The sequence below is a fragment of the Botrytis sinoallii genome (genome assembly GCF_014898435.1).
Source record: "Botrytis sinoallii strain Bc 23 chromosome Unknown BSIN_003, whole genome shotgun sequence".
In the NCBI taxonomy this organism is placed as follows: Eukaryota; Fungi; Ascomycota; class Leotiomycetes; order Helotiales; family Sclerotiniaceae; genus Botrytis; species Botrytis sinoallii.
Window position 1 is genome coordinate 840,735 of NW_024066030.1, and position 27,882 is coordinate 868,616.

A 27,882-nucleotide genomic window follows, 5' to 3' on the forward strand; every position below is an offset into this window, starting at 1 on the left:
TGTCAAGAAACAATTCAACATTGTCGAAGCGTGGTCAAAGATGAGAAGCATTTTGACATTAGAACCAAGCCGATATAGGTTTCTGTGGTATTCATATTGTCTATCTGTTAATTGCCACAAGTGATTTCCGACAGCAATATGAATGATATGCCGCGACTTAACGTATCGAAATCATATAATAGCAGAGTAATGTGAATCTGAACTTTGATCAGGCTCTGGGTACCGGAACAGCTGTGGTCGAGAACGCAATGTCTTTAACACAAGAGCAGATTGCTCTGCTCAATTTGTTGGAAGAAATACTCTGCCAGAGCAGAGAATTCGAAACTATGGTACAGACTATAGATTATATTCACGTTGAAATTTCTAACCAGAGTTAATTAATAGTGTTCCAATGACTCAGCTGGACCTATGAACATCAATAGCTCATCATTTGAATTTACCTCGATTAAATGATCTAGTCCGGGCTGCTCAGCTTACACCTTGTGATGCTGACACGGGGACATAGTTGAAACAAAAGTCGACCTTGAGAATTGTATTATTTCAATGTGAGTTTGTAGTAGATTCCCACATTCGTAGCTTCGATGTCGAGAACAGTCAATCCGAAGCGAGCACATCCACATTCAACGCATCCACATGAATGTATAACTGCGAGCCTCAAAACCAATCAATGTATCTTTGACATTCACGTATTCAGCTTCAATAGGAGGCCAATCATGGGGTGGCGATTGTAGTTGTGTTAAGAAACGAATAGCATAGCCTCAATGTATTCTCAAGTTTTCAAAATGGCCCCTCCTGCCCAGGGAAAAATGCATCATGAGACTCTCTGAAAGCTACGGACTTGATACCAGAACAACGTTGTGGTTTATCGTCTCCGCTATCTTTGAGCACTGATACCAAGCAGGGAAACATTTCTGGACGCTATCATTTGAGCGTCCAGCGAATGATGGGGTTGAAAAAACCTATAGAAACCCGTACTGGTAAATTTGATTGTTTCAATTGTCAAAGTCGTGTTGTGTGCCGATTTGTTGGTTGCGCCATGTCGCGTTGCTTCAAGGTTCTCACGCCTATAGAGTTGAAAATTATAGCACCCCACACACTAAGAATCGGAAACACTCACTAAGCCTAAATAGTCCTAGATAAACTTTTTCACCACTCACCGCCAGCTACGTTGACAGCGGACCCATCGTCGACAGCCCCATTTTGACAAGCCCAATTGCTCATGTTTGCATAAATCGTAAATATGTATGTGATTCACATAATAAGATTAATGCTGCTGATAAGTTAATGAGGGGCGAGTTATCTGCAATCTTTAGAATCATCTATCAATGTTGTGAGAAAGCAATTCATCTCGAAGAAACATCATCCACCGTCAAACTTTTATATCACTCATTAGAACCTCGGGAGCGCTCACCGCAACATGATTACCTGATGACTCTTGATAACAGAGGGGAACATTAGTTCTGCTACTTCTTCCTCTCTCATTTTACTTCTTTCTTGCGTACGCTACATACATATATCTACCCTGGAGGTTGATGTAAGTATTCTTAGTCTCAAAGAGCCGACTTGATATTGACTTTAGAACAGTATCTTTTCGCATCCCCCCCTCAATACACCTCTACGCCGTGTCCCTCTCTACGTTCACTCATTCGCAGAAACAAAATTTCCTCGAGATAGACAGGCCACAAAGCAGTGCAGTAACGCTAAGACATTACGAAATGGGTCTCGAGAAGCTCTTCGCTGTCGCAGCGCCGAAGAAAGGATCATCGAGATCATCGTCGAATCAAACGTCCATAGCACCGATGCATCTTGAGCAAATCTTTCGTTTCCCTGGAGTCTTGACCGAAGTTTCGAGCGTTGTCAAGAATCTATCAGAAGGTTACACAACATATCAAAATGGGGCAGCGCTCAGGAATCAGCTGGAATCCGTTGTGCCGGAGGTGCAAACATTTGCTTCAGGGATGAACCGATATTTGAAGAACAAGAACTGGTTGGATTTGTTTCAAACCTTCCTGGTGGGGGCGAATGTTGTTGCTGCTTTCATGGAAGTACTGCAGGGTTCAACTGGTCTTGAAGAAATCGGGTTAAAGATTTATGGCGAACTCGAAGCACAGACAGGACTTGCTGCCCCTGATAAATTCGCGAAGCATGTTGACAAATATATCCGGAAAGAGGCAGCGAGTGTCTATGGTGGTGACGAGGAGCATCTCTACTTCCTCTATCACCCGGATACAGATTGGCACGGCGAGTTCCACGATATTGTTCAAAACAAACCGGTGCCAAGTAATTTTGTCGGCATGTCCGAGAATCTTCACGCTCTGTGTACTTGGATGTTATTTATGCGGAAACGACTTGAGAGATCAAGGATCAATGCACGTTTTCATCTCCTGATTCCTGCGTATAGACCCATGGTTGTTAGGACGGCTTTTGTCTTTCCAGAAGAACTCTACCCTTTGACCGTCCGTGGACACATTCACAACTCGAAAGAATACGTCTGGTTAAATCTCCCTACGATGAAAGATGTCCCTTCCGACTTGTTCGAAATGTCAAATGTGGGCAATATTGCTGCTTTACCAAAGCCACCGGCACTATGGCAGCATGCGTTGACCTGGGTAGGGAGTATGGTAATGCCGAGAAAAGAGCCACCCCCAATTGTTCTAGGAAGGGGAAACATTAGTCCTAATGCTCCTATCTCATTGGAAGATAATGAAGACGAGAAACTCGAAGCACCAGAGGATATCCAGATTCAGCCTGAAACACGACAGATAGTAAGAGGCGAGAAGAGACGAAAGCATCGAAGTTCACGACCGAAGGGCGACTTGAAACAGTATTGAAATTTGTTGTTGCGATGTGGAATGCGGATTTCCTCACAAGTATCTCGTGTGCGCTACACGTGGGAATTGAACTGGCTGCGATGAGTGTATCTACAGGAGATGTAGTGAAAGCAAGACGGATGGAAATGAGTGATGAACTAGATACCAAATACAAAAGGAAGGAGTAAGATAGGAGAACATTTGTGATTTGCGGCTTGGATAGCTTCGCGTTAGCCTCGGCACCGACCTGAAATAATCAAACTCATAAATTACTCTGGGAAGTGGCGTTCGCGATTATTTTTCTTTTGTTATGCGATACCAGAGTAGAATAGAAGTACAGATATCATGAAGGATTCTCTTAACAGGTTTTATACATTCGTCGATGTGGCATATCATACCCAAAATTCCAATTAAAGAACTCTGGGAAAGTTCCTGGCCATGTAGACAGCTCCAAGCCACTTTTATAGAGGAGAGAGATTGACCTAAATCTATCATCAAGGCTTCAGTCGGCGATAGTCAATTGGTTTTCATGCTGAAAGTCCCATGACTAGATAGTCGTCGAGCCTGAGCTTAGCGAAGTCTTCAACTATCATTCAACCCCTCACCACAAGGTTAGTCAATCGAACGTAAAAACTTTATTTCATCTTGGTGAGTTGTGAGATCTACAACTTTCGCTAGTAATACATGCACGGATGTTCAAAGAATATCCAGTCATGTTTCTTAAGCGGTAACATTCGAAAGGCCAACGATGTCATGGCACCCTCTCACCTCACAAAAGAACAACGTCTGCTCAAAAGCAGAACGACTGCGTGTAGAATACCTATTGTAACCTGGAGATACCAGGCAGCTTAGTTTTTGACTATTTTTGACTACCTAGGTATTTTTGGACTATTTTTATGCACATATGCTCATGTCAGTTGACACAATGAAGCACTGACGGCTCGGCTCGCAAGCTGCGACGAGTCATGATAGATTGCTGGAAGTGGCTTGAACAAAGGATAATGAAGCCAAGTCTAGAAAATAGAGTAGAATTGTTTTTGCTTTTTCAGCAAAAAGTGGTCTAGACAAGTCGATGTGTATCCGTCTCTCAAATACATCAGGTATCATCGAGGAAACTCAAAACTCTAATATCGGCGAATAACTTTCGGATATCTAGGTTAGAATTTGAAAAGAATTAGCATCGCTTTATGAAACAGTAGATAGATGGGGTACCCCTTTTTATATCAAGCACTACGCTTGATACGATCAGGAGCTTCAGATCGTATTCATTTTTCCATAAGCATGAAAAACTTCGTTGAAATTTAGTCTTCTATTTGTGTAGAGGTGCATTGTTTAGCCAGGGTTTACTACATCACTTTCATCACTTGTTTCGCTTGACTTAATGTGTGACCAATTCTTGGTGTGAAGTAAAGGCTCAGAAAGGTGACAAGAAATTGCTGCAGCGTGTTTGAGAAACCATTCAGATTTTGGATGCATGCAGGCTTCTTACATAAGTCACCATGCTCTGCTTATGTAGCAAGTCTGTCTCTGTGTACCTGGGCCTACCAGTAGAATCCGAACACCCGCACTACCATCTAGCTTCTTCCATGTGCTGGTACTTGGCATCTTCCTCAGAAGTCCTCATCCTCTTCATATTCATCTTTCGAAAATCTATCCCTTGTCACTTTTTCGGCCTTGATCCTTGAATCCTTCTCCAATGTCTTGAGGCGCAGTGGGTATTGTTGTCTCCCTTTTGCTTGTACTGAGAGTGCTTTTTTCGAGACGTCCTCTTGATGGTCTGGCTCACGCCTTCTTATGATGCGTGTAGCTCTCTTTCTTGGCGGAATAATATTTAGGAAGCGCCTACGCTCCTCTGCTCGCATCGCAGGTAAAGAAGCCAGCGTAACATCTCCTCTTCGCTCGTCTTTCCTTCTCCCCTTGCCATTATTGTCATTCTTATCATCATCGTCGTCGTTGTCGTCTTCGCCATTGTCACCACCACCATCATTTGGATTATCTGCTGGTCTCGCAGCTGGAAATCTTCTAAATTTAGTCAATATTGCCGGATTATGAATAAAGATGAAGCTTGCTTTAAGCCACTCCTATGAGATCTGGGGCTATCAAAATTCCTGAGTGCTGGAGATAATAGAAGACAGTTACTTACACATCACGGCATACGGGACATGACTCCGTTGAAAACAATCTTCGCTGGGACCTATTATGTAGTGTTATATCATTGTGTACGCAGTACTCCTCCTCGCCGATGTGGTCCTCGTTGATGTGCTGCTCGGCAAGCAGTGGCGTGAACAAGAATATTATGGCCTCGCGGGCATAAATTGGTGTAGTAGGACACACATCGCTGTTCAAAATTGTTTTATTGCCTTAATTGAAAGTCATGTATGATCTTAAGATTAAGTGGATATGAGAGCCTAAACATTGTAGCTATATATTCAAATCCTCATAAAGAGTAGAATGGCTAGAACAAGCTTTATTAAAATCCCTAAACGAGGTTGAAAGCAAGAACGTTTTGATTATATAATTCTCTATTGAGCAGACCCTATTACAAGCAACTAGACGAATTATTACGGATTAGTTTGAACGTTCTGGAAGAAGTCTTGTTTCTTACAGTATCATTTGAAAGAATAGTTTTTTGAAAATAGAAATCCAGCTCAAAGGTCACTGTGGCATTGCTACTCTGATCAACCTGACTTTGATAGCGTTGAATGAAATGAGACATGCGACATTGTTATCTGTCGACATGACAAACAGGTCCCTTGAAATTGCATGACAATATCTGAATGGAATCACTCAGCATCTGGTGTTCTTTTTATACAGCGGTACCAAATAGTGATGATATACAACCAATGAAAACAAGGATGAATCTAGCATCTTCACATCTTCTACTTCCTCTATTTTATTTCCCGGGAAGTCCTTCGGGAGAACATCCTGAAATTTGTATAGAAAATCAGAAAGCTGCTGTTATTAAAACGCGATCAGTGAGAGCTTCAAAGTGGCAGTGGAACCTCATTTTGGAAGTTGGAGTTCTCCACGGAGATGTTGATAAATACAAAATGGTTCGCCATGATTTCTTGGGATCTTTTTGTGCTTAGTTATACTGATTTAAATGATTGAAAGCTTTCTGACTATCGAGTGAGGCCATAAGTCTCAGTTTGAACAATATCATATCACTGACGGAAGAGGATTTTCTATTTTGTGGGCAATCAAATAATTTCCTTAAGGTGCACCAATAGACCCAGCCATGTTAGAGGTCTATTTCTGTAACAAGTAAACATTGGATCTTCTCAGTTTACTTCGACCACTACCATCCATGGTATTAGCCCACTAATTTCCTTGCCTGAATTGTTCTTTGCTTTTGGTAATGGGCATTTTTTCTTCAAACTTCTCATTTCGAACACGTCCACGTTTTGCTGGGGCATCATTCGCCGGCATTAAACCCTTGCAACCCCTTCCGGTGTTCCTACCGCGTCTTACTGCAGCCGGAACTTGGAATGCCCACTCTGAGTCACTGTACATTGATCCATTTCGTCTGTTTCCTCCTTTTTATCATTCTCCTGCTCGTATGCTTCCTCTTTCTTTACCACTATCGTCGGCTTATCTTCTCCTACTTCGTCTTCCTCGTCTCTCTCATTGACCAGGGTCACGGCCTCGGCAGCGTCTTCTTGGTCTTCTCTTTGTCTAACAATATTAGATTAGTGATACACACTAAATTGCATCGAGACTCGCGAAGTGATTCATGGTTTCTCCAGCGCCTCAAAGAAGGGCCGGCACTTGAGATACTGGCGATAGAATAAATGAAAATATATCACTACTTGCTTCTCTATTTCGCAAAGCCTACAATATTCTCTCGCGTTCCTACTTTTCCTTATATTGCCCATTCTTACTTCTTCGATGTCGCAGTATCTGAGCGGTCTGCAACTGTTTGCATAGTTACAGGCTTTGGTGAAAACGAGAGAACATTCGTGACCTTCAAGACAAGTCTAAATGTAGTAGATGCACATTTTCAGTTGGAAGTGGGCTTTCAAGAGAAACTGAATAGAAACCAAAACCTTAGACCAAACTGCAGAAGAAGAAGCAATACTTATGTGTAGAGATTTCTACAAAGATAAATTTTAGGACAATTGGGCTAGCCAATTTTCAGGAACTTCTTCGTGGATCGTTCACAAAAAGAGAAAAATTAGAATGAATTGCTTTGAGATCTTGTAAAGCGCCTTTTACCCCCATGTAGTATTGTTCAAGAACGAAACTCAAATGAAAGAACTGGCTTGTAGTTTACTCCAATGTTTGTTTCTCAAGTTGGAGATCTCAAAAGTGATGTCATTCAATGTGGATTCTTATTAGCAACTAATTGTTTTAAATGCTCATTAGTATCAAACTTAACCCTGTGGAAATGGCATGCGACATCATCTGATGGTGGTCCCAGTGGAATAATTTCTGTTAGGAATGAACTGAGCTAAATAAGGGGCCAAACATTTGGCACAATTATACCCCAAATTAGTATTTTCCCTCATACCTTTATTAGAGAGATGCGTGAAATATGAGCCTGTTTGATATCTCTTTGAAAATTTGTTCCTGCAAGCTGATGATCTAAGTCAGGATGCTTGCATGGACTTTTCTTAGTTAGTTTAGAAACACTTTCATTTCGATCACAGGTTCTTGTACAAATTCAATAAAAGCTCCTTTTGTCTAATGCTAGCACCATTATGATTTATGCTGATCTAACCATTCGATATGTGACTGTATATCTACTCCTCCCTTGTCAGCCATCCGCATTGAATAAAATTCGTTCAACAGAAATGCAGTCAAGATGGCCGATAATTAAACATTACTTCTTGCGGCATGATTATCTAATCACCAGCTCTGGAACACTCTTCAGCGTGTATTCCGAGAGGCGCTTGATATTTGGAGCACCAGAACTTTTACTTCCAAGTGACTGCTCATTAGTTGTGTTTGGCTTCTGCGACCCGTTATGATGTGTCTTGAGATTGCATCGCGTGTCTGGGGCAGTTATTCTGTCGACTTCACCCCGTTCCACGAAGCCCCAAAGGGTTCGAGGTGAGCTGCTATGGCCCGGAAGACGACATGCCATCCCGACCACCGCAATCGGATCCTAGATCTAGGTGGATTCTGCGTCTTTGAAAACTCATGACCACCTGTGGCAGAAATAGGGCATTTACTCACGGCTGTCATGATGCTGCTGCTTCAAATGAAATCCGAGTCTTGCTATGAAACATGAAAGCGCTTGCAAAAAAGCAAACACTAGAAGTGAATGGTGATAGATAAATGCTGAATTGCATGTCGTTCTTATAGTTCTCAATCAAGAGCAAGGTCCTAGTGGCTCTTTCAGTAGTTATGAACAACAAACATAGTTTAAGGTCTTTTTGGTTGCAGTAGCATCGCCTATACCTGCAGAGCGTTGCATCTACAGATGTGATTGATTTACCCAAATGAGTTGTTCAAGGTAATCACGCACCAGAATGAAGTAGGAGGGAATATCTTGATTCTACCGGTCACTACTTGTCACAAAAATTAAGCAAGTAAGACTCCGATAATCCAAATAAGCTGCATGAAGACTTTTGGTGGGTCCGAGAAGATTTTTGAATCATCAAGACTCGCTATTGTGCAATATGGCCAAGAGCTTCCAGGTCTGGCACTCATAAGATAAGAAATCAAACTTCATCAAAGGGCTCCAGGGATTTAGTGATCCAATAGAGATAAAGCGGATGTATTGTAATAGTGCTATCGGTAATGCTGTCAGCCTGGCAGTGAGGTCCACTTGACCAGAAAATATGGGTTTCCGTACCTTGATACTAAATGAATTTAGCGTACACCTTTATTACTGTTCCGCGCAACTCTCCAACTTCTGGAGAACAGTACTAATATTCAAGGACCAAAATTTGTGGTGATGACCTCTTTCGCAGGAATTATTGTTCATTTCCGAACGCTGCGTATGGTCCATCCAAAGCAGGTGTCAATTACTTGTCTTGCAAGATGCACTTTGAGCACGAGTTCCTAACAGCATTTGCCCTCAATCCAGGGTAACATCTCTCAATAACCTCCTCTTTCATCTGTCACTGACTGTCAGGCAGATGGGTGCGGACTGATACAGGAAATGCAGGGGCTCAAATGATTGGATTAAAGGAAGCATCACTATCAATAGACGAGAGTATAGCTGGCGTGGTGAAAGTAGTAAGTCCAAGTTGAAACAAAATAGAGGGTGCTATTTTTGTTAGCTGACTCCTACAAATTGATGCTGCCACCAGAGAGCATACCTCGGGCAAGTTCATGGAGCACACCGGCAATGAATTGGATTGGTAGGGCTGAGTACAAATGATTCATTTCCAAGGTAGATAGTGGGCTTCCGACCTTGCTCATTCTGTTGAGCAGATGTATAGAATCCTGAATATATAAATCACCGTCTCTATCACTTACTAAGAGTTTCATGTTCAATATAGTTTCTGTCTTACCCATAATATTGGCATGTCTTCACCAAACATTTTTGCGTGCTTATCTCGACTTTCTGCTTCTCCAACCAGATCCTACAGCCAGATATCTCTTGCAAAAGTTTCCCTAATTGTATTCTTGCTTAATTTGCTCCAACATTCATAATCTCGTGCTTGTTTAAGAAGCATCAGGGTTGTATCATTCCAAATTTTCATGGAAAGTTTCTGTCCAACGGGCTCAGTAATCTTGACGCAAATGAGAATGAAGCATGGAAAATTTGTTATCACAATACACGAGAAACATGGGTAGCTTTGTAATAAATAGAAATGTTTCTGTCATGCAGCTTGTCATATTACGAATTTTATCTTGATATCCATTGATATGAAAGAGCAAGCATAATATCAAATCCTGAATTCAAGACATCATCATCTCTGATCTACACGAGCGCGGTAGCTAGCATCCACCACCGTCATCCATACCATCGCAATCACCTCGCCTATCACACGGTTTATCTGAAGCATGACTATCTTCGAAATGGATCTTTCTATTTGATTCATGGCGAATATTGTTGGCCGTCGTCTGAGATTGAGAAACAATCTCTTGTTCACTGAGGATTGTCCCGATAGGAGTGGACATTGCTTCCTTTCTGCCTTGCATGAGTTAGCTGTAGGGAGCTGAATAATGAATGTGGACACTGTTATTTAAGTGTTAGAAATACTTACACGTCTTGTTCTATATTGGGATGACATCTACGGCAAGGTTCAGGATACATCTGATGAGTAGATTTTTGAAGTTGTGCTTGACCTGCTGAGTAGATGCTGCAGGGAATGAAAGTTGACCGTGATCGTGCACATAAGTAAATTGCATCGAGCTTTATCCAATGTGCAGCCTTGGCTGGGCAGGTTACGATGTCAAAATTACACATTGTGTAGTTCAGATATCTGGGAATAAGTTCGTGGGAATTTAGTAGGGACGAAGACAGATAAGGATTCAAAAACTTGATGTAATATCGTTATTTTAAAACAAATGTGGGGAAATATATAGCCTAGTGTTCCGTACACATATTCTAGAAGCTGCCGGATCCAAGAATTAAATCACTTTTATCCTCCCCCCCTCTTTCTCCTTATCTCTTTCGTTTCCAGTCCCTCTTTATTCACCAAGAGGAAACGTTCGTATACTTATCTCTTCCCAGTTCCTTCTTTCCCAGTGTTGGAAAGCCTCAGATCAGACCATACGATTATGCATAAAGGCTATTATGGCATTTTAGATTACGCACAAAACTTGCCCAGAATCTCCGGCAAATAATATTCTTGCAGGCCCTGAAAAATTGGAAGCTTTTTGCATAGACTCAAGCATTACTTTATTTTAACACAAGGAAATTCAAGCAGGTATGAAAGCTTTTCATAAGACAAATTTCTACCACGAAAACAAACTCCCACACAGAGACCCTGAAGCAGAATTTCCTTTGAATATATGATACTTCAAAGATGTGATTTCAAACAGTAAATTCCATTCAAACAATCACATACTTTTCCATATTATTTTGAAGTTCTCTTGTGCACTTCCATAAGACCTCAAATTAAAGGCTTGAGAGATCTTCTTCATCAGTTCTTTCATCTTATCATTCTGAGCCTTCCAGCTCATTCTGAATTTGGAAAGACAAATGAGAAAAACTAGAAGTCCTCTAATTCATATATATTGTCAGGCCATCTCAACGCCACAAAAGTGTTCTCAATGCACATTACCATCCCACCAACATAAATTTATCCCATAATAGTCACAAACATCGTGCACTCATAGTTCGCAAAACTGAACATGGCTTCCAATTCCCAGTATTTTCTTCGGTCCGATGTTAAAAAATGGCCGTGGATCACCATGCTCATTCGGCTGGAGGGTAATCGTCGATGTTGTCAAGCCATAGTCTATATCTGCAGAGAATGTAACAAGAGAGCCGATGTGCATTATTTCTCCAGGTGTGATTTGCATCGAGTTACCAATGGTAATTGTGGAAAGCATCACACTAAATATTATCGCGAGCGCGTGGCGGGGGAAATGTGTTATGGTTGTTTGATCATAAGTAGGAAGTAAGTGTCCGATTTTTTGCTTCAAGAGTTCTGTGGACTAACTACGCTACAGATTCTTAAAGCATCCTCCCAGATTTCGTAAGAAGCACCGTAAAGCAGAGAAAACAGAAGAAAAGTAGAGCACTTGCTCCTTTCAATCGCGACAAGAAGAAGCGTCGAAAATACAAGGGACCAAAGAAATGGGCGAAAAGAGAAAGAAATCATCGATGAACTGGCCTGTTTTGTTCCAAGCTTTAATTTCGCACATCTTGTGTTAAAGAGAACGCAAGGATGATTCATCCAGGTTTTGATAAAGTCATTCAATCAGTCATAATTTGAGCTTGATGAGACTTCATTTCATGTCATTGAATCAAAACTAGGCCATGGATTAATGTGCTTGCTCATCAGAGCAACTGATATTGTAAGATCTAATAATATAGAAGTTTATCATAGATCGGACGGATACCCAGATTAGCAAAAAACAATCGAGTATTCACACGCGAATCCAATTGATCCGTAACAGATGTCATGGACTACCATTAGAATCTGTCTAAAGTAATTAGCTTTTATAGAGTAATCATCGTATCGCAAAACTGTATTTGAAAAGATTTTTGGGCTTCATGTGAGGAACGATAGAGGACCATTTAACTCTCCCCACAAAGACTGTAGTCCCAAGCCATACAAGTTATTCGAAATGTGATTGATCACAAGTCTAGCTAGTAGATATTCACAAGCTCTCCTACAACTACCTACCTCAACGGAGATGTTCAGATAGATCATCAGTAGTAAGCAAAAGAGAGCTGCAGCCGAAATATCATTCTAGTGATAAATAGATATGAAAGAGGAGGTGCCCTAGAATAATTTTGAAGTAAACATTTTCTTCAAGTTGTGAATTAGTAAACTTCAAAGCAATATACTACCTTACTTGAACTATCGACGATAAATTTCACTTGGACTCTATTCACGGAGTATGAAGGGGGGTTGCAAAATAGCCGAAGATTTAAACGATCAAATGAATTAAGAGTGTGTAGAGTTTATTCTAAGTATGATTTAATCAGCAGAGCAAAATTACATACTAAGTAAGCGAATACTGATCTCCCCAGTGAGTAAGCAATGTCGTTTGTTACATGCCAATTAGATATTGACTAGAGTAAACATAATTCCTGCTCCACGTCAACCTTAGTTAAAAAAGAATGCTCTTGATCAATTGCTAAACTAAGTTAAGATCATTCCAGAGCTGACTATCTACCCCACTTAATCGCAGTAAGAGAGCTCAACTTGTGAGACAGGTCGGTTACATCATTTTTATCTCCATATCCTTCCATCTCCATGTCAAATTCCATTTCATCCGTCATTTCATCGCCTCCGCCTTCGACTTCAATTGTGCCTTTGCACTCATTCTCGTTCTCTTAGGTATCTTTCTGGAAGTCTTCGTAGGTGTGCTATATCCACCTCCACTGCGAGACTTGACAATAGCTCTTCTATATCTCAGTTCATCATTTCTAGCTTGTTGGAATTTGATGTCCTTACTTCTTGCAAGCTTATCTCCTCCGGTTCCGCTTGGTGTGGATTTGCGTTTAATACCACTTCGCTTTGATTGAAAAGACTGGATCGCTTTAATACTCTCTTGTCATCGAGTTCTGATAGTTTGGTGGCAGTGTTCGGGGGAGTATTCATGTAAATTTCGTCGGAAGTATAACCGGAATCTCTACTAATGATCTGCAGTAGCCACGGATCTCACACCATCAAATCTCGAATCTCAAACCCTGATTGAAGAAGGAGTACTAACCTCATGACACATTCTGCGCAATCTCTATCCTTGACTTCCTCCGAGTAAACCACATCAGGGATACAAGGCTTGTTATCGAGATGACTCCTGCATCTTGCGCTGTTCTCCTGCCCGTTGTGGAGACATCTGTATTGAAAGATGCTTATTTGGCAGCGTCCTGAGAAGATGGAATTTGGGGTACTATTCATTTTGATGATGCTTGTGACTTGAAGAAGTCGACTTGATGTGATTCGAAGAAGTTGGCTTGATTTGATTCTGATGATCTTGGTGTGACTTTGATAATCTTGACGAGGAACAATTGGTGGTGATATTTTTGGACTGATTAAATAGTTGTGACTTTGCGTCTGAAAATCAGGAATAGATAATTGTGATGAAGCAGACGTGACTGGAACATATATAGACACGAGGAAGAGATATCCACAGCCGAAGGGGTTGATACGGCGTAAGCGTATAGTTGGCTTAACAATCTGATGGCATACCGTAAACATTGTACGCTCTGACCGTATCACCCTCAGTATTACTCACATACGAGACTATTAACAATTGAGTCCACTGTACTATACAGAGATGATTTTGATAGAAGGTTGCCGTTAGAGCACTTGACACACCGTAAACATTGTATCTTACGTTCTGACCGTATCATCCTCGGTATCACTCACATAAAAAGCTGTCACGAACTAAGCATACCATACTATGCAGAGATACGGCTGATAGCAAATCACCACTAGAGCATTCAAATCACCGTAACTCAACATTCTCAGACTATCACGGCGATGCGAGCTGGATCTCTTTGGCGAGGAAGTGACAGCAGCTACTCACTGCTTGGATCGGACGATACAAAAATTGTAGCACCTGATAGCTTTCAACTTTGAAATCCAACTGGATAATAATCAGGTACTCCACAAAATAAATTTGTTAAATAGAGTCAAAGTGAGAACTGTCAGACAACAGCCTAATATTGTTCAAAAGCGATATATACTATAACGATATGTCCAGCATCAAAACTACTCTCATTTTTGCTGAATATTTCACCCCCCCTATGCTAATATAAAGACCGCAAATGTCTCTCATGCCCCCTAAATATCATGACAGATTTTGATCATCATAGACTAAGTTCTAATTTTCTTCTCCGAAGAAATGGGGAAAGAATATCAGCATCGATCCTATCAAGCCACCCTACATTTTACTATTCAACACAACCGCGCCCAAATCCAGATTTCTCTTGTCTTAATTGATCTACCTATAAAAGATAAAGATCAACAGCGGTACAAGATTTATCAAGACTCACGATAGTGTATATCATTATAGAAGCAAAAGAAACTTCAGTGTCGTCTGTAGTAAACTTTGACTACCGACTAATCACCACCAGCTGAAATTTAAATATAAATATGTATCTAACATACAACCTTCACTCAAGCTCTAAGTTTCGTCTCTGGCATATTCAACACCATATGACCCTCCTCATGTTCCGTAAATCCCAGCTTCTCCGCCTCCTTCCATACCTCTGGATATAATTCCCATGTCCATTCCGCCACTAAATCTTTCCTATTTGATCCTTGGATTGCATTATAAATCGTTCCAATGCTGCTTCATGTTAGAAACCCCCTTAGAGCAATAGAGTAAGAACACAACTTACGTCAATATATCCGGGCCAAAGCCAACATCCTTCTCCATAGCCTCCACCAACACCTTGACCTCATCTAATTTTCCCTGTCCAGCTAATGCACCAGCATAAGCAGCATGGACTTCCCTCGTAATTTCAATCTCCATCCTCTTCATCTTATCCCAAATCTCCCTTGCTGGTCTGTCCCCAAAAGGTTTTCTCTGGCATGCTTGAAACACTATTTCCAGACTTTTGTAACTAGGCCCTTCGCGAGAATTTGTGATATCATCCCAGAAATGTAGAGACCGACTGGCATCTTCGCAAGCTGTATAGGCCAGCATTAAAGAGTTGTATAGACGGGTATTGGGTTCTATGGTACTGTCCATCTTCAACATATTGTGAACCATGTCGAGAGACTCGGCATCGGCACATGATGCTATACCAACAAAACAGTCTATGTAAGTATCTAATACAGGACGTCTGTTAGGGCTGATATGCTGACGCATGTGACCAAAGACATGACAAGCCATATCCGATCTTTTGCGATCGAAGAATTCATTCATAATGCGCGTCCGTGTGGGAACATCAGTCTCATCGAAGATGTGGGTGACGACACGATAAGCATCCCATATACGATCCTCATGGTTGTTTCTGTCAAAACAGAAAGCAAGTATCGCATCTCGTATCTGAGCTCGCTCTAAAAGGGTATAGTGGTAAGTATTGACTTGTAGCAAATCTACCACATCGTGAAGTTCGTTGCGGGCAATGTACATCGTAGAGAGTGAAGAAACTGTATCCGCTTCTAGCCTTGCATTACGCTCGTCAAGATCGGAAACGATTGATGAAATCTCGTTGTAAGGCAGATTCTCAGAGGCGCAGAGTGCTCGGACGAATCTATTGATGACGGGCAAATCCTCGTCCTTGTATATCTCCTCGCCTTGGAGCAGGTTATAGGATGCATGGGCGCCCGAAAGATCTCCGGCACCAACACGATAGTCCATCTGCAGGATGAAAGTTCTTGCATTTGGACGAATATTGAACTTTTGCCCCAATGCGATATAACGCTCTGCAAGATATGGATCATTTTTCGATATTGCATGTTCGACCAAACCATTGATGGTGTCAATATCAGGTCTCATAGAATAATCGTCAGGATAACGCTTTTCCATGATACGCATCATACGTTCCACATCTTCAACGCCCTTGTCCATAGCACTTGCAGCCCATTGAAACACAACATCCCACTTTTCTTTTTGCAACTTTTCTGATTCCAAAACTTTGCGAAAAATATCTTTACACCAGTCTAGCAGTTCCTCATGACGAAGACACAATTTGAGTATATCTTGCAATATACTAGGGGTAAGTTCCACCGGATCATGGAAAACTTTCTCAAACCACGCTTGCGCTTCCGCAACACGGTCCCTAGACGTATAAAACTTGACGACGATTTCCTTGCTAGTATTATGACGTCCTAGGCGTAGCTCTTCCAATCTCTCGTATGTCTTTAGTAGTTCCACCTCGTTCCCTTCTCGCGCAAATCCAGATAAAACGGTAAACCAGTTCCGTTTCATGATTTTGCGCTGCGTAGCGCTGTACTCTTTGATTGAAGATCCCGAGGGAGTTTTCTCATCTTCTAGAAAATTTCGAGCCTCCTCTTCGCAAAGCTCTCTAGCCTCTAGAGATTTCCCAACCCCACTCAGTATCTTTATAAAGCGTTCATAACTTGGCGCATTCTCATTAGATCCAGATAACTCCGACAGCTTCTTGATCTCTAGGAAAAGAAGTCTTGCTAATTCCAGAAAATCGTTCGTCTCGTCTTTAGGAATGATCGTCAATGCTTTCAAAGCCGTCATAAAATCCTTGAGGTGTCCATCCCCCAACCCACAACTAACCAGATACTTCAAAGTCCTCAACGCATGCCCCGCCTCGATATTATTTACCGCTCGTTCCGTATCGACCTTATGTTTGAAGAATTCATTGAAAGCTTTGAGCATTTCATCTTTATTCGCAGTTCGTGCGTGGATCTTCGTCATCAAGCTAAATTCTGCCATTTTTCTCATTCCGGGTTCCAAGTCCGGCGCTTTTGGTTGTCGTGGAGGTTTCCGAGAAAATCCAAAAAGAGAACGACGCGATGCGTAAGATACCGTAGGAAGTGCATTCCGGCGACGTCGAAGTGTTAATGACGATGGCGCTCGATTTTGGCATGGTAATATGAGGCCTTCGTTTGATAAAAGTCCACGGAAGACTCTGCGGGTCAATTGGGAGCGCATGGTTGAGAAATGGTAATGCTATGTACAGAATCTACAAAACCAAAGGATTAGATGAAGACAGAATAAGCAGTGCAGTTGTTTGACTCACGGTATAATAGAAAGAATTACAATTGACGTACTAAGAAGCTTCAAGGTGTTCATTAACATTTTTGCCATTGGTCTTCGAAGCTTGGAAAATGTGCGGCAACTTCCGTTTAGATCCGCATTAAGATTCAGCCAATCATTGATGTTGGGGAGCTACCCCTCACTAATCCCTATTTGAAACAACTTGGCTTTACTGGACTAGCCGGAGGTCACTAAATTGAATTAATGATATCAATGAACCATATAAGAGACTAAATTAGAAGATTAAAATTTTGTCTAGATTGAAACAACCATACATATACACAATAGTCACCTCGAGCTTGTATTAAGCTTAGTTGCCCTTAAAGATCGTTTCAATTATCTCGATTCCATGAGACTAAAACTGCCAAAACCATCAGAACCACCAATCTGAAATATTTAATCTACTACTACCCCGAGAAAGCTCATCATCCATGGATTACCCCAAAAAAACACGCCAGCCAATCTAAAATCCTCCATCACCATCTGCAAAACGCCAATAGAATCATAAGTCATACCATCAATGCCCATTCCATATATAGCTTAACGCCATCTCGATGTCCAGAAACATATATAAAGCTCATAATCATAGTAATTCGGGCTCTTCATCTTCCATACCCTCTTCATCACTATCCCATTCTACATCGTTTGCAGCTGCTTCGGCTTTGCGTTGAACCTCTGCCAAACCACTCAATTCGGTGATGTAGTCCTTTTCAGTTAATGCGCGCTTGATGAATTCCCATCCATCTTCTTTGTATGCATTCACAATCTTTGGTGAGCAGGCTGAGCAGCAATCGTAAGAAGGGCCGCTGATTAGCATTGTTTTGTAAGCGGCCAGGAAACCTCGAATCTGATGAGGTACAAGACCTAGAGGGTGATTTGGTGGGTCCCGATCGAACTCCAATTGACCAGATTGTTGGTTTGGGGAGAGCTTCGGAGCTGGAGCAGCACCTTTCAACGGATGTTGAAGAACAGACGCAAGCAGTTCTACAAGCTTAGAAGATGCTTCGGGCGCAACGCCTGGACGAGTGACAGTGCACTGTTGATCAAGAGTTTGGTCTTTCACAGACTAGAAGAGTCATGTTAGTAAATCATGTAAAGATGGAAAGATAGCTAGAAAACTTACGTCAGATGGCGCTACAACATCATTGCAGAAGTAACAGCCTAGAGCAGCAGGACCTCCATCTTCAGGAGTAACTCCATGCCTCATCACAACATACGTGTCAAATCCCAAAGCTGCATTCATCACTATCTTACCAGCTGCCTTTCCCATAACAGTTGGGAGCCATCTACTCTCACGAGTATCCATTAATAAAAAGATTGCATCGTGATCCTCAATAAGCTTTTGTAGGAGTTCGAAGTTCGCCTTCGTAGCAGCTTCATCTGTGATCGGATGTCCAAGCATTGGTACTGCCATCACATGTCCAGTGCTATCAACTCCTGGATAAATTTCCTGAAGAGCTTCAGATGCTCTATATGCTTTCTTGGCGCCGCCATCAATACAGTCTTTGAAGTCAAACAATGGCTGGCGAACAGGATTCGAAAAAGATACGGAGGCATTGTCAATGAAGGTTATTTTGCGTACGCCCCAACCCATCAGAAGTCTCGAAACGTATGTCCCAAGGGTTCCAGCTCCGAGTAGCAAGCATTTCGTGTTCTTAATAGCATCCAAATTCAATTCAGGTGCGATGCGCCACTTCATCAATTTAAGATTCAGATCTACCGCTTGGTCGGCTAATTGAGCGGGATCCATGTATTGAGCCAAATTGGTGACTTTAGCAGTAAGCTTTCCAAGACTATTACGCTCCCAGCCTGTTACTTTAGGTATCTGATCCGGAGCATTGAATTGATATTCTGGGTCGTAGATGCTCTCTAAAATCAAGATTAAACTCTGAGGCACATGGCGTTTTGCATGATTATCTCTGTAGCAAAGTATTTGGACTTTGTCGAGCTTGTACCTCCGTCTAACTAGGACTAACAGGTTACGTAGCATCCACCCCGGATTCTCATGATAAGTAGACGGGTCAACAAAAGATACATATTGATCCTTTGTATCTACACCATTGAAGAAACCATTTTCGAATTCTCTCAAGGATCCGATAACCCACCTGAAGGGCAAATCGGAGGTCGATTCATTCTCTAGATCTTGTGGCTGTCCCGAAGATGGATATACTCGCTTGGCTAGAAAGAACCCATGCTCTCTATTATCGTGGCTGTAACGCCATGTACCAAGTTCTTCCGTAAGCGCCGTAGTTTCTTCTGCACTAAATTTGGGCGGCTGTTCAACTTTCCGCCATGCCGGCTCCGAATGGAGAGCAGGAAAAGCAAACCAGTATGTAAAAGTGTACTTCTTCAAATTTGCAAAGGACAAAATAGTGAATGAAGAAAGTAATGAAGGGATGGAATAAATGGTGCCATCATTAATAGCATCCCAAATCTGCCCCTGTCAGAACGGTATCGAAGCGAGTCGACTGAAGATCACGGGACTTACTTGCTTAGCAGAAGTTTGTAACATTGCTTGTTTGTCCATATTTTTGAAATCTTCGATTGTATTAACATTCTTGATTTTGCCCTCCGCTCGAATGTGACCAGATGGAACACTATGAATGAATCAGTACGCGTATTTGAAACACGAAGGTGAATCCATACTCGTTGCTACTCAAAGCGTTACCAAGAACTCTCATACGAGAACTTTGATCGGGACTCTGTGTAGCTCTTGGTTCATATAACCCAAGAACAGGTCTTGCAGAATCGTCCAGTTTATCATGATCGATCTTTAGTTGGGAAAGAGCTGTGTAAAATGGTAGCTCTATTTCAGAAGCAAATGGAGCGAACTTTAAAGCCATGTCGAGTTGATTGTTATCCTTTCTCACGTGAATCGCTGTGTATAAATCTTCAATAGTAGAAAATGAGGTTATTAGTTCTTCTACCTCTCCGTCCCAAGGGCCTTCTTCGATGAAGGCAACGTCGGTATCTTGGGTACAGTCTTGACTCTGAAGATCAAAGCAATTTGGTTAGCTTTGTTGATGTTTTGTAAGAGTTGATGTGATCTTTTTTGAGATCGCGGAAGAAGTAAAAATATCTTATAAATGAAGTCAAGTTGTAAGAAGTGCAGTGTGACACTATAGTCTTAGGTTGAAATCATGAGATAGATGGAGGAGGGGCAATTAGGTTAGTGGGATACAGCACGTTAAGTGATTCAGTAAGACAAGGATTCAACTCACATGGTCCGAGGTTATATAATCAGCCAATCGGTGATACTCCGGCAAATTCATGATTGTTTCTCTCCAAGCTGTCTTTGCTATTTCAAGCTTCCATGGAAATTTACAAAACTTCCCACCACACATCTTCACACCATTGAATGAAATCAAAATTGTGATCAAAGTTTCAAGGAGCTTTGGGATAAAAAGAAAGTTAAGAAAGCCATGTTTATAGGTCTGTGTGGAGGTAAGTGAATACCCTAAGCTTATATACAATAATATTTAGTTGACCTTTGATCACAGGAATTTGTGCTGGCAAGAGTACAATCGCACAATATCTTGTAGAGCACCATGGCTTTACTCACCTTTACCTTCGACCAGAGCAAGGCAACAAAAGCTCTACTCAAGCCACCAATGGCGTTACAGCTGAAGAATCAGAAAATGTTGAAGAGAATAGCATAACTCTAAGACAGAAGTCCAGATCTCAATCGCAATCCCAATATACTTTTACAAGCACCACAGACCTCCTCGACTTCGTAACCAAGCGCTGGCGCGAACGATGGGTGACAACCGATATCTACACCGAGTCTATCCTTGACGCCCTCCTCCGGCGCCCCTTCTTCATTCTCGTCAGCGTCGACGCCCCAGTCTCCATCCGCTGGAAACGCTTCCAAGCACGCCCCAACACACCTTCCACAGCAATCACTCTCGAAGATTTCCTCCTCCGTTCCGATGAGCATCTTTACGATCCCGAACACGGTCTTCAATCTCTCATTTCCCGCGCTACCATTCGTCTCCTCAATACCTCTTCCGATCTCGCCCACCTATATGCTACACTCGGCAAACTCGATTTAACAAATGAAGACCGTCTTCGACCAAGCTGGGATCAATACTTCATGCAACTCGCCTCGCTCGCCGCCCAGCGCAGTAACTGCATGAAACGCCGCGTAGGTTGCGTCCTAGTCCGTGAAAAACGAGTCATCTCAACCGGTTACAATGGCACACCCAGAGGTCTTCTCAACTGCGGAGAAGGAGGTTGTTCCCGCTGTAACGAAGGACAAGGCTCCGGAGTAGGACTCGGCACTTGTCTCTGTCTTCACGCAGAAGAAAACGCACTTCTCGAAGCTGGTCGCGAAAGAGTTCGCGAAAACGCCATCCTATATTGCGATACCTGTCCCTGTCTCACATGCAGTATCAAGATTGTACAAGTGGGAATTTCAGAAGTGGTTTACAGTCAAGGATACAGTATGGATGCGGAAACAGCAGCAGTGTTTGGTCAGGCGGGAATTAAACTAAGGCAGTTTATTCCGGTATGTGAAAATTCCTAGCTAGCCTGCAGCATGAGCGAGTTCACTCACTAATCCCTTTTTCTTCACAGCCGGCAAATGGTTTAATCCATCTAGAAAAACAGTCACTATATTAGCATTTTAAAGCGATGATACCCCAATTTATACATAGCATAGCGAAGGATGGGAAAGCATATAAGCATTCACACACAGATATTTCCACTGTTTACACACATACGTAGTATGTGAAAGACACCCCCTTCAAGATAATCTCCTTTCTCTTTTCTCTCCGCTCTCAACCTTCCGATCTTCCCCTGTCTTTCCTCGTACCGTATCGACCAACTTTTGCATCAAACTCCCAACTACTAATTTCTAATTTCTGGTCTCCAATTTCCAAGTATGCTAGTAGCACTAACATCCCCAACATCTCCATATCTATCTCCCTCTCCATTCTTTCCCCTATCCCCACTGCTCACTACTCGCTGCTCACTACTCACTATTCACTCCCTATCTAATACAAATTACAAACTATACACGAATATATATATACAATCACCCCCTCACCCCCTCACCCCCTTACCTAACCATCCACCCATCTATCCATCTACCCATCATTCTCTCATTCAATTCCTCAATAAATAACAACAGAACAACAGAACAACAGAACTTAAAGCCTATCATAGACATAGAAAGCACATCCATCCATATCTCGCATCCCATCAACATCTCATTTCCTCCATTCCATACATCGATCACACATATCACATATCAAATATCACATATCACACAATCATTCCATACATCACACATCATATATCACACAATCATTTCTTACATCATACATCACACAATCAATCAAGCAAGCAAGCAGGTAGATATGTAGGTATTTGAATTCATCTGCATTTGCAATTCATTTGCAATTCATTTGCAATTCATCTGCAATTCATCTACATTTGCAAAATGCAAACCCAAAATGCAAATCCAGAATCCAGAAGAAACTCGTATTCATATTTTTATATTTCATTCCATACTCATGATATCATGATACTCATAAACGCATAAACGCATAAACGCATCCATATCTAAAAGAAAATGAAAATAAAAATAAAAACGAACCAAATCCAACGCAAAAAGAAATCCAACGCAGAAAATCCAACGCATAAGCAAGAGTAAATAAATAAGGTATTATTTCCACGGCCGTGACATCATTCATTACCCAACCCAAGCAACGCAGAAAGGAAAAATAGCGAAAAGCGAAAACATGAAAAGAAAGCACACCCGCTATATCCCATCCCTAGATTTCTCTATCCCTATCCCTCCCTCTACTCCTACTAGCTCTCCTACCATTTCTCCCCCTACTCCTCTCCCTCTCCCTCTCCCTCTCCCTCTCCTCATCCTCTACACCTGCCACCGAACCACGACTCGAACCTCCCGCCAACCCACCCTCCTTAACAAACCCCATCAAAAGATCTCCCCACGTCTGTTTCCCCGCCACCACATCTCCCACGCCCCTAACCACCCTCTCAACCATTTCATTCCCACCACCAAACTCCTTCGCAATATCTCTCTCTCTTTCGCGACTGCCACTCCCATCTCTACTCCGACTCAACGGTCTCCCATCTCTATCAAACCTCGCTGGCAACACCTCCACATCATCATCCTCACTCTTTTCACTATCACTCTCATCACCATGTCTTCCTTTCCTATGTTTACGGTGTTTACGAGGTCTGGAAGGGCGATCAGAAGAAGGATCCGAGTTACGTCTTCGTCTTCTTCTGTAGCGACGATCCGAAGATGGATTTGGTTGTTCATATGTATTTACCGTGGAAGTTGATTGATCCGCTTTAGAACTACGTATACGTTCTAAGCGACGAGAAGAAGTGGGAGATAGAGGAGCGAACATGACAGATTTGTTTGAGGGAGTAGCTTCGATTGGTGTTAAGGGTGAATCGGGTCTTGATGGTGTTGGAACATTTAGACGATCTAGAAAAACAAGTATTAGTATGTTGATGAATCAAGACAATTATGTTGTACACATGGAAAGGAATGAATAATAGCAACGCACCCTCCCGGTCGTAAACATGATCAGTTTGAGGTGGAGAGGTTTCATGAAAAGGGAAATAAGACTCCTCTCTTGTATGAGGAGGTACTGTCATAAAAGGTTCGGGATTCGAAGATTGATGAGTACTCACATTGTCACCAGGAACTCTGGGTGAAGGTGGGTAATGATGAGAATCATGAGTAGTAGGGCGTTGACTTGCATAGTCTTGAGGATTGTAAGGAGGGATAGGAGGGATTTCATTAACAAAAGGTGTAGATTTATTTCCATGATGGGTGAAAGTTTCTGGGTTAGAAGGAGGAGGTGGTGGGAATGCATTATTTTCAGGATAGTATGAGCCTCCGGAAGCGTGAGGCGGCGAAGGCGAATATGTCTCATCACGGAAATTCGTGTAGTAACTTTCAGGTGCTTCGTCTTCATAGCCTGATTCAAAACGAATGTTAGTACGAAAGAAAGAGATACATGAGGCCGAGCCACTCGAACAAATGATTTAACAGATATTGGAAGTACCTATGGACATGAAAATGAAATAACAAGATCATTCGGGAGTTTTGGGGATAAGATTTGAAAATCTTTTGGATAGAGACGATCTTATTTCCGACGGGGAAACCGAGCGGGAACTTGATCTAGAGTGCTGGGGGACCTCACGTCTTCGTTCGCGCTCACGCTCATGTTTTTCTGCGTCCTTTTTTTCTTTCTTCTCCTTTTTCTCTTTTCTCTTTCTATATTCATTGATTCCAATGGCGGCCGCACCTGTACCCAACGCACCAGCAGCAAGATCTCGTACTCTGCTACGGCTTCTACTTCGTGATCGCGATCGTGGTCGTTCTCCATCTTCGTTAGATGAATCTCGTTTGTGTCGGCGCGATCGACTTCGACTACGTCTGGTAGCACCGTAAGCAGCTCCAGCTGTGGCCGCCGCGACAGCTGGATCGTACTCGTTAGGTCGATCGGATGGTGCTGGCTGCTGGTGCGTGTATACAGGTTCAGTACCGTACTGAACCATGCCTAATTCTGGGTCAACACCTGGATCAGAATATACGCCTGTAGATCTGGCTCTCGACCTGCTTCTAGTTCTGCTCCTAGTCCTGCTTCTTCTTCTCTCCCGTCTCTCATACACCTCATCTTCCTCGGCCTCCTGCTTGGCCTTTCTATTCTCATACAAACCGGCCACTGCAGCACCAGCAAGACCTGATCCAGCAATCTCCGCAGCTGTTCGAATTCGTGACTGCGATCGTTGACCACTACGCCTTCGAGATTTATTCCGGAAATGCTCTGCGACACCAGCGACTATAGCAGCTCCAGCTCCAGCTTTTGCCATGGATTTCTTACGATGCGCTGGATCGGCATGTATGCTCTTGCTCCTGCTCCTACTTCCATCACGTATGATGGTAGTGCGCTTTTCATACTCATCGGACCAATATTCATCACCATCAGAATAACGGCGACCACGAGACATACTTCTTTGTCGACTTCGACCACGAACTAACTCTTCCTTGTTTGCAGTTCTGTTCTGGGCGTATTTGACAGCAGCTCCAGCGGCAATTGCAGCAGCTGCCAAACCAAGGGCTGTCTTCAACTTATGATGGCCATGTGGGCTGCTTGATCTGGACCTGCTTCTGCCCTCACGACTGTCGCGATAACGACTGCGTGCTCTAGTAACTACTTCAGCACCAATCGCACCTAAAGCAGCTCCACCAATAACATTTCTACCACGATGAGCAATTTCAGATCCTTGCTTTTCCTTGTGGCTTGCCAAAAGAGCAGCTGCACCAGCTCCGGCTAAGGCACCTTCTGCCAAATGTCTTCGGTGATGAGGGCTATGACTACGACTGCGTGTTTCTCTCTTGACAACCTTTTTCCGTATGACATAACCTTCACTATCATATCCATCATCGTAACGACGATCATAATCCTCATCACGATCTCTCCTTCCACCAACCTCGCGAACATCCCTACGATAATAGTACTCATCTTCTTCTCTCCGCGGGTCAGGTCGTGGAATGATTTCTTGTTGTATTTCCGTCTTCCTTTCAATAACTTCAACCCGTTGTGATTCCGGCGCACTTTGTGGTATAATGATTGGAGCCGGGCTTGGCGCTTCTTGAACAATAATTTGTTGGGGTTCGGGAGCTCTTTGTCGAATGATAATTGGTGGTGGGGTAGGTTCTGGTCGATCATAGTACTCGGTTTCTCGGGAGTATCTTTCGAGTTCATAGGGTTCATTATGACGTCGAGCTATTGTCTTTTCGACTGTGACATCAGTTTCGCGATCCGTTTCCCATGGTCTATCATTCCGACGCCGTTCCCAAGGTAAGGGACTCCCGCTTCGTTCCCGCTCCCGCTCATAAACTACTGTTCTAGTGCGATCTCGTTCACGTTCGGGTTCTCTAGCTCGCTCAACTGTACTTCTCTGATATTCAACCGCTCGATCATAGTCGACAGCTGAACGAGGTCTTTCAGGTTCGTACCGTTCACGATCAACTTCAACCCTTCGATCGACCTCAATTCGCTCCGTTCTTCTGACTTCTGGTTCATATCGGTCCACTTCTACTCTGCGATCAACTTCAATACGTTCGGTACGTCTTGGCTCGGGTTCGTATCTTTCGCGATCAACCTCCACTCTTCGGTCTACTTCGATGCGTTCCGTTCGTCGGACTTCGGGCTCATATCGTTCACGCTCGCGATCAATTTCGACTCGACGATCCACTTCCACTCGATCACCCGATCGAGTTTCGTACTCTCGATGGGAAGAACGAACGGATCGAGTGTCGTCTACTTCCTCGACTCGATTAGGAGCGACCCGATAACGTTGGACGGTACGATAAGTACTACCATTTGGTTTCGAACGACCGTAGGTTGACCGTTCTTCATCGGAGGAGTAATAGTCGACCTCTCGGTCATGATAAGAGCTGCGAACCACTCTTTCAGGCATTTTGCAATGTTTACCCTGTAGTTATTGCCAAAAAAGTAAGGGTAAATCGGATATGTGTCCGGAGACCACACGGTATATGTTTGTAAGTAAATTTGTTGGTTGCGAGTGATTTTAATAAGAAGAAGAAAAAGAAGAGCAGAAGTTGTAAGTTGTTGTTATTTGTTGGTTGAGGGGGGTTGGAAGTTGGAGGATTACTTTGGATCGAGGCTTTGCTGCTGATACTTTGCGCGCTCACTCTTCCTATTGCCCCTCCTGACACGAGCGTATGTATGTAGGGAGGTACTAGGTAGATAGGTAGGTAGTAGTGAATAAATTTAATGATTAGGATTTGATCTGGTTGGTCCCACGGCCTGATGCGCCAATAGCTTATGTAGACATCTCGTGATATAAGCCAAATGATTGATTTGTATGGTTTGAGAGTTGAAGAAGAAGATAAGGTGTTGTGATGATGTTGTGATGATGTTGGTGAGAAGCTTATTGTATGTAATGTGTACTCGAGTATATAAGAACTCAAATATATGTATACTGTACGAAGTAAGTAGATGATGAGGGGTGATTCTTTAGATTTCCACACAGATACGATATACTCGAGTAATTGGGGGGGTAAACAATTTGACAGTGGGGACCACCAGGACTTCGGATGAAAGTGGAAGTGGATTGGAAATTTGCGTCAGTGTACATATATGAATTGGGCGGAGTCCAAGCTTTTTCGCTGCTTGAATGCACCAATCACACACTCAACTTTTACTCAACGAAAGAACCAAAGCAAGCAATTTACTGTGCAGCATGGAATCACCACGATCTCACCACCATCTCTCGGGCGTCTACTCACAAAATCTCTTTGGGTACCCATCTCAACCACGGGGAACCTTGGAGTGTTGGATCTGGCGAGCTGGTGAAGAAAAACAACCCTCGTAGCGCTGGGATTAGGTTTTGGATCATCCAAGGAAGCGTGACGGCCTAGGTACAGTATTTGAGGAAAAGGAAGCAATTCGAAGTTTGTGTGCGGTCCCATGCTGGGCCTTGTGATACTTATTGTCTTGTCTGTCTCATAAAGCTTTTCTGAGACTTGACTGATACAGTTTAGAATTGTTGAGATGTTGGGTAGAGGTGAAGGTGTAGGTAGATACTAGGTATATAGTAAGATCTCGCATTTCTTCTGGTAAATAAGCGTCTACTCAATAATTACCCAGGTAGGTAAATATGAAGGAATTTAGTCATAATCTTGTATTTATATTCATTAGTTAACTTGTCATATTATGATTATTATTATTATTATCTTTAATCTCTTTAATCTCTTTATTCCCCAACCTCTCAATGTTCC

The 27,882-nt window shown here is 42.6% G+C and overlaps 8 protein-coding genes across 8 annotated transcripts; 2 read left to right on the forward strand and 6 right to left on the reverse strand.

The window, feature by feature from the left end:
- Positions 1-1,715: 1,715 nt before the first annotated feature.
- On the forward strand, positions 1,716-2,831 carry EAF02_002015 (uncharacterized protein; the record flags this gene model as incomplete). The annotated part of the gene is made up of 1 exon (XM_038898063.1): positions 1,716-2,831. One exon carries the CDS (start codon positions 1,716-1,718, stop codon positions 2,829-2,831), a length of 1,116 nt encoding a protein of 371 aa, XP_038761755.1.
- Positions 2,832-6,277: 3,446 nt separating this feature from the next.
- Positions 6,278-6,735, reverse strand: EAF02_002016 (uncharacterized protein; the record flags this gene model as incomplete). The annotated part of the gene is made up of 2 exons (XM_038898064.1): positions 6,278-6,485; positions 6,692-6,735. The coding sequence occupies 2 exons, from the start codon at positions 6,733-6,735 to the stop codon at positions 6,278-6,280; spliced, it is 252 nt and encodes an 83-aa protein (XP_038761756.1).
- A 2,969-nt stretch (positions 6,736-9,704) lies between these two features.
- On the reverse strand, positions 9,705-10,176 carry EAF02_002017 (uncharacterized protein; the record flags this gene model as incomplete). The annotated part of the gene is made up of 2 exons (XM_038898065.1): positions 9,705-9,897; positions 9,974-10,176. The coding sequence occupies 2 exons, from the start codon at positions 10,174-10,176 to the stop codon at positions 9,705-9,707; spliced, it is 396 nt and encodes a 131-aa protein (XP_038761757.1).
- Positions 10,177-12,665: 2,489 nt separating this feature from the next.
- On the reverse strand, positions 12,666-13,291 carry EAF02_002018 (uncharacterized protein; the record flags this gene model as incomplete). Its single annotated transcript, XM_038898066.1, has 3 exons — positions 12,666-12,905; positions 12,938-13,025; positions 13,104-13,291. The coding sequence occupies 3 exons, from the start codon at positions 13,289-13,291 to the stop codon at positions 12,666-12,668; spliced, it is 516 nt and encodes a 171-aa protein (XP_038761758.1).
- Positions 13,292-14,515: 1,224 nt separating this feature from the next.
- EAF02_002019 (uncharacterized protein) lies at positions 14,516-16,976 on the reverse strand (the record flags this gene model as incomplete). Its single annotated transcript, XM_038898067.1, has 2 exons — positions 14,516-14,687; positions 14,740-16,976. The coding sequence occupies 2 exons, from the start codon at positions 16,974-16,976 to the stop codon at positions 14,516-14,518; spliced, it is 2,409 nt and encodes an 802-aa protein (XP_038761759.1).
- Positions 16,977-17,319: 343 nt separating this feature from the next.
- Positions 17,320-20,214, reverse strand: EAF02_002020 (uncharacterized protein). The gene is made up of 4 exons (XM_038898068.1): positions 19,728-20,214; positions 19,570-19,678; positions 18,205-19,515; positions 17,320-18,147 (listed from the first exon to the last, which is right to left on the reverse strand). The coding sequence occupies exons 1-4, from the start codon at positions 19,922-19,924 to the stop codon at positions 17,665-17,667; spliced, it is 2,100 nt and encodes a 699-aa protein (XP_038761760.1). The 5' UTR covers positions 19,925-20,214; the 3' UTR covers positions 17,320-17,664.
- Positions 20,215-20,343: 129 nt separating this feature from the next.
- EAF02_002021 (uncharacterized protein) lies at positions 20,344-21,837 on the forward strand. Its single transcript, XM_038898069.1, has 3 exons — positions 20,344-20,525; positions 20,582-21,588; positions 21,657-21,837. The coding sequence occupies exons 1-3, from the start codon at positions 20,504-20,506 to the stop codon at positions 21,699-21,701; spliced, it is 1,074 nt and encodes a 357-aa protein (XP_038761761.1). The 5' UTR covers positions 20,344-20,503; the 3' UTR covers positions 21,702-21,837.
- A 1,021-nt stretch (positions 21,838-22,858) lies between these two features.
- EAF02_002022 (uncharacterized protein) lies at positions 22,859-26,558 on the reverse strand (the record flags this gene model as incomplete). The annotated part of the gene is made up of 3 exons (XM_038898070.1): positions 22,859-23,547; positions 23,630-24,046; positions 24,272-26,558. 3 exons carry the CDS (start codon positions 26,556-26,558, stop codon positions 22,859-22,861), a joined length of 3,393 nt encoding a protein of 1,130 aa, XP_038761762.1.
- Between the last annotated feature and the right edge of the window lie 1,324 nt (positions 26,559-27,882).

Excerpts from the sequence above, each read along its gene's own strand:
- EAF02_002020 (XM_038898068.1), bottom strand. The coding sequence starts at position 19,924 with ATGGCTTTAAAGTTCGCTCCATTTGCTTCTGAAATAGAGCTACCATTT. Across the intron at positions 19,679-19,727 it reads AACGCTTTGAGTAGCAACGA|TGTTCCATCTGGTCACATTC; the intron begins GTATGGATTCAC and ends ATTCATTCATAG. Across the intron at positions 18,148-18,204 it reads ATGTTGTAGCGCCATCTGAC|TCTGTGAAAGACCAAACTCT; the intron begins GTAAGTTTTCTA and ends TGACTCTTCTAG.
- EAF02_002021 (XM_038898069.1), top strand. The coding sequence starts at position 20,504 with ATGTTTATAGGTCTGTGTGGAG. Across the intron at positions 20,526-20,581 it reads GTTTATAGGTCTGTGTGGAG|GAATTTGTGCTGGCAAGAGT; the intron begins GTAAGTGAATAC and ends CTTTGATCACAG. Across the intron at positions 21,589-21,656 it reads AACTAAGGCAGTTTATTCCG|CCGGCAAATGGTTTAATCCA; the intron begins GTATGTGAAAAT and ends TTTTCTTCACAG.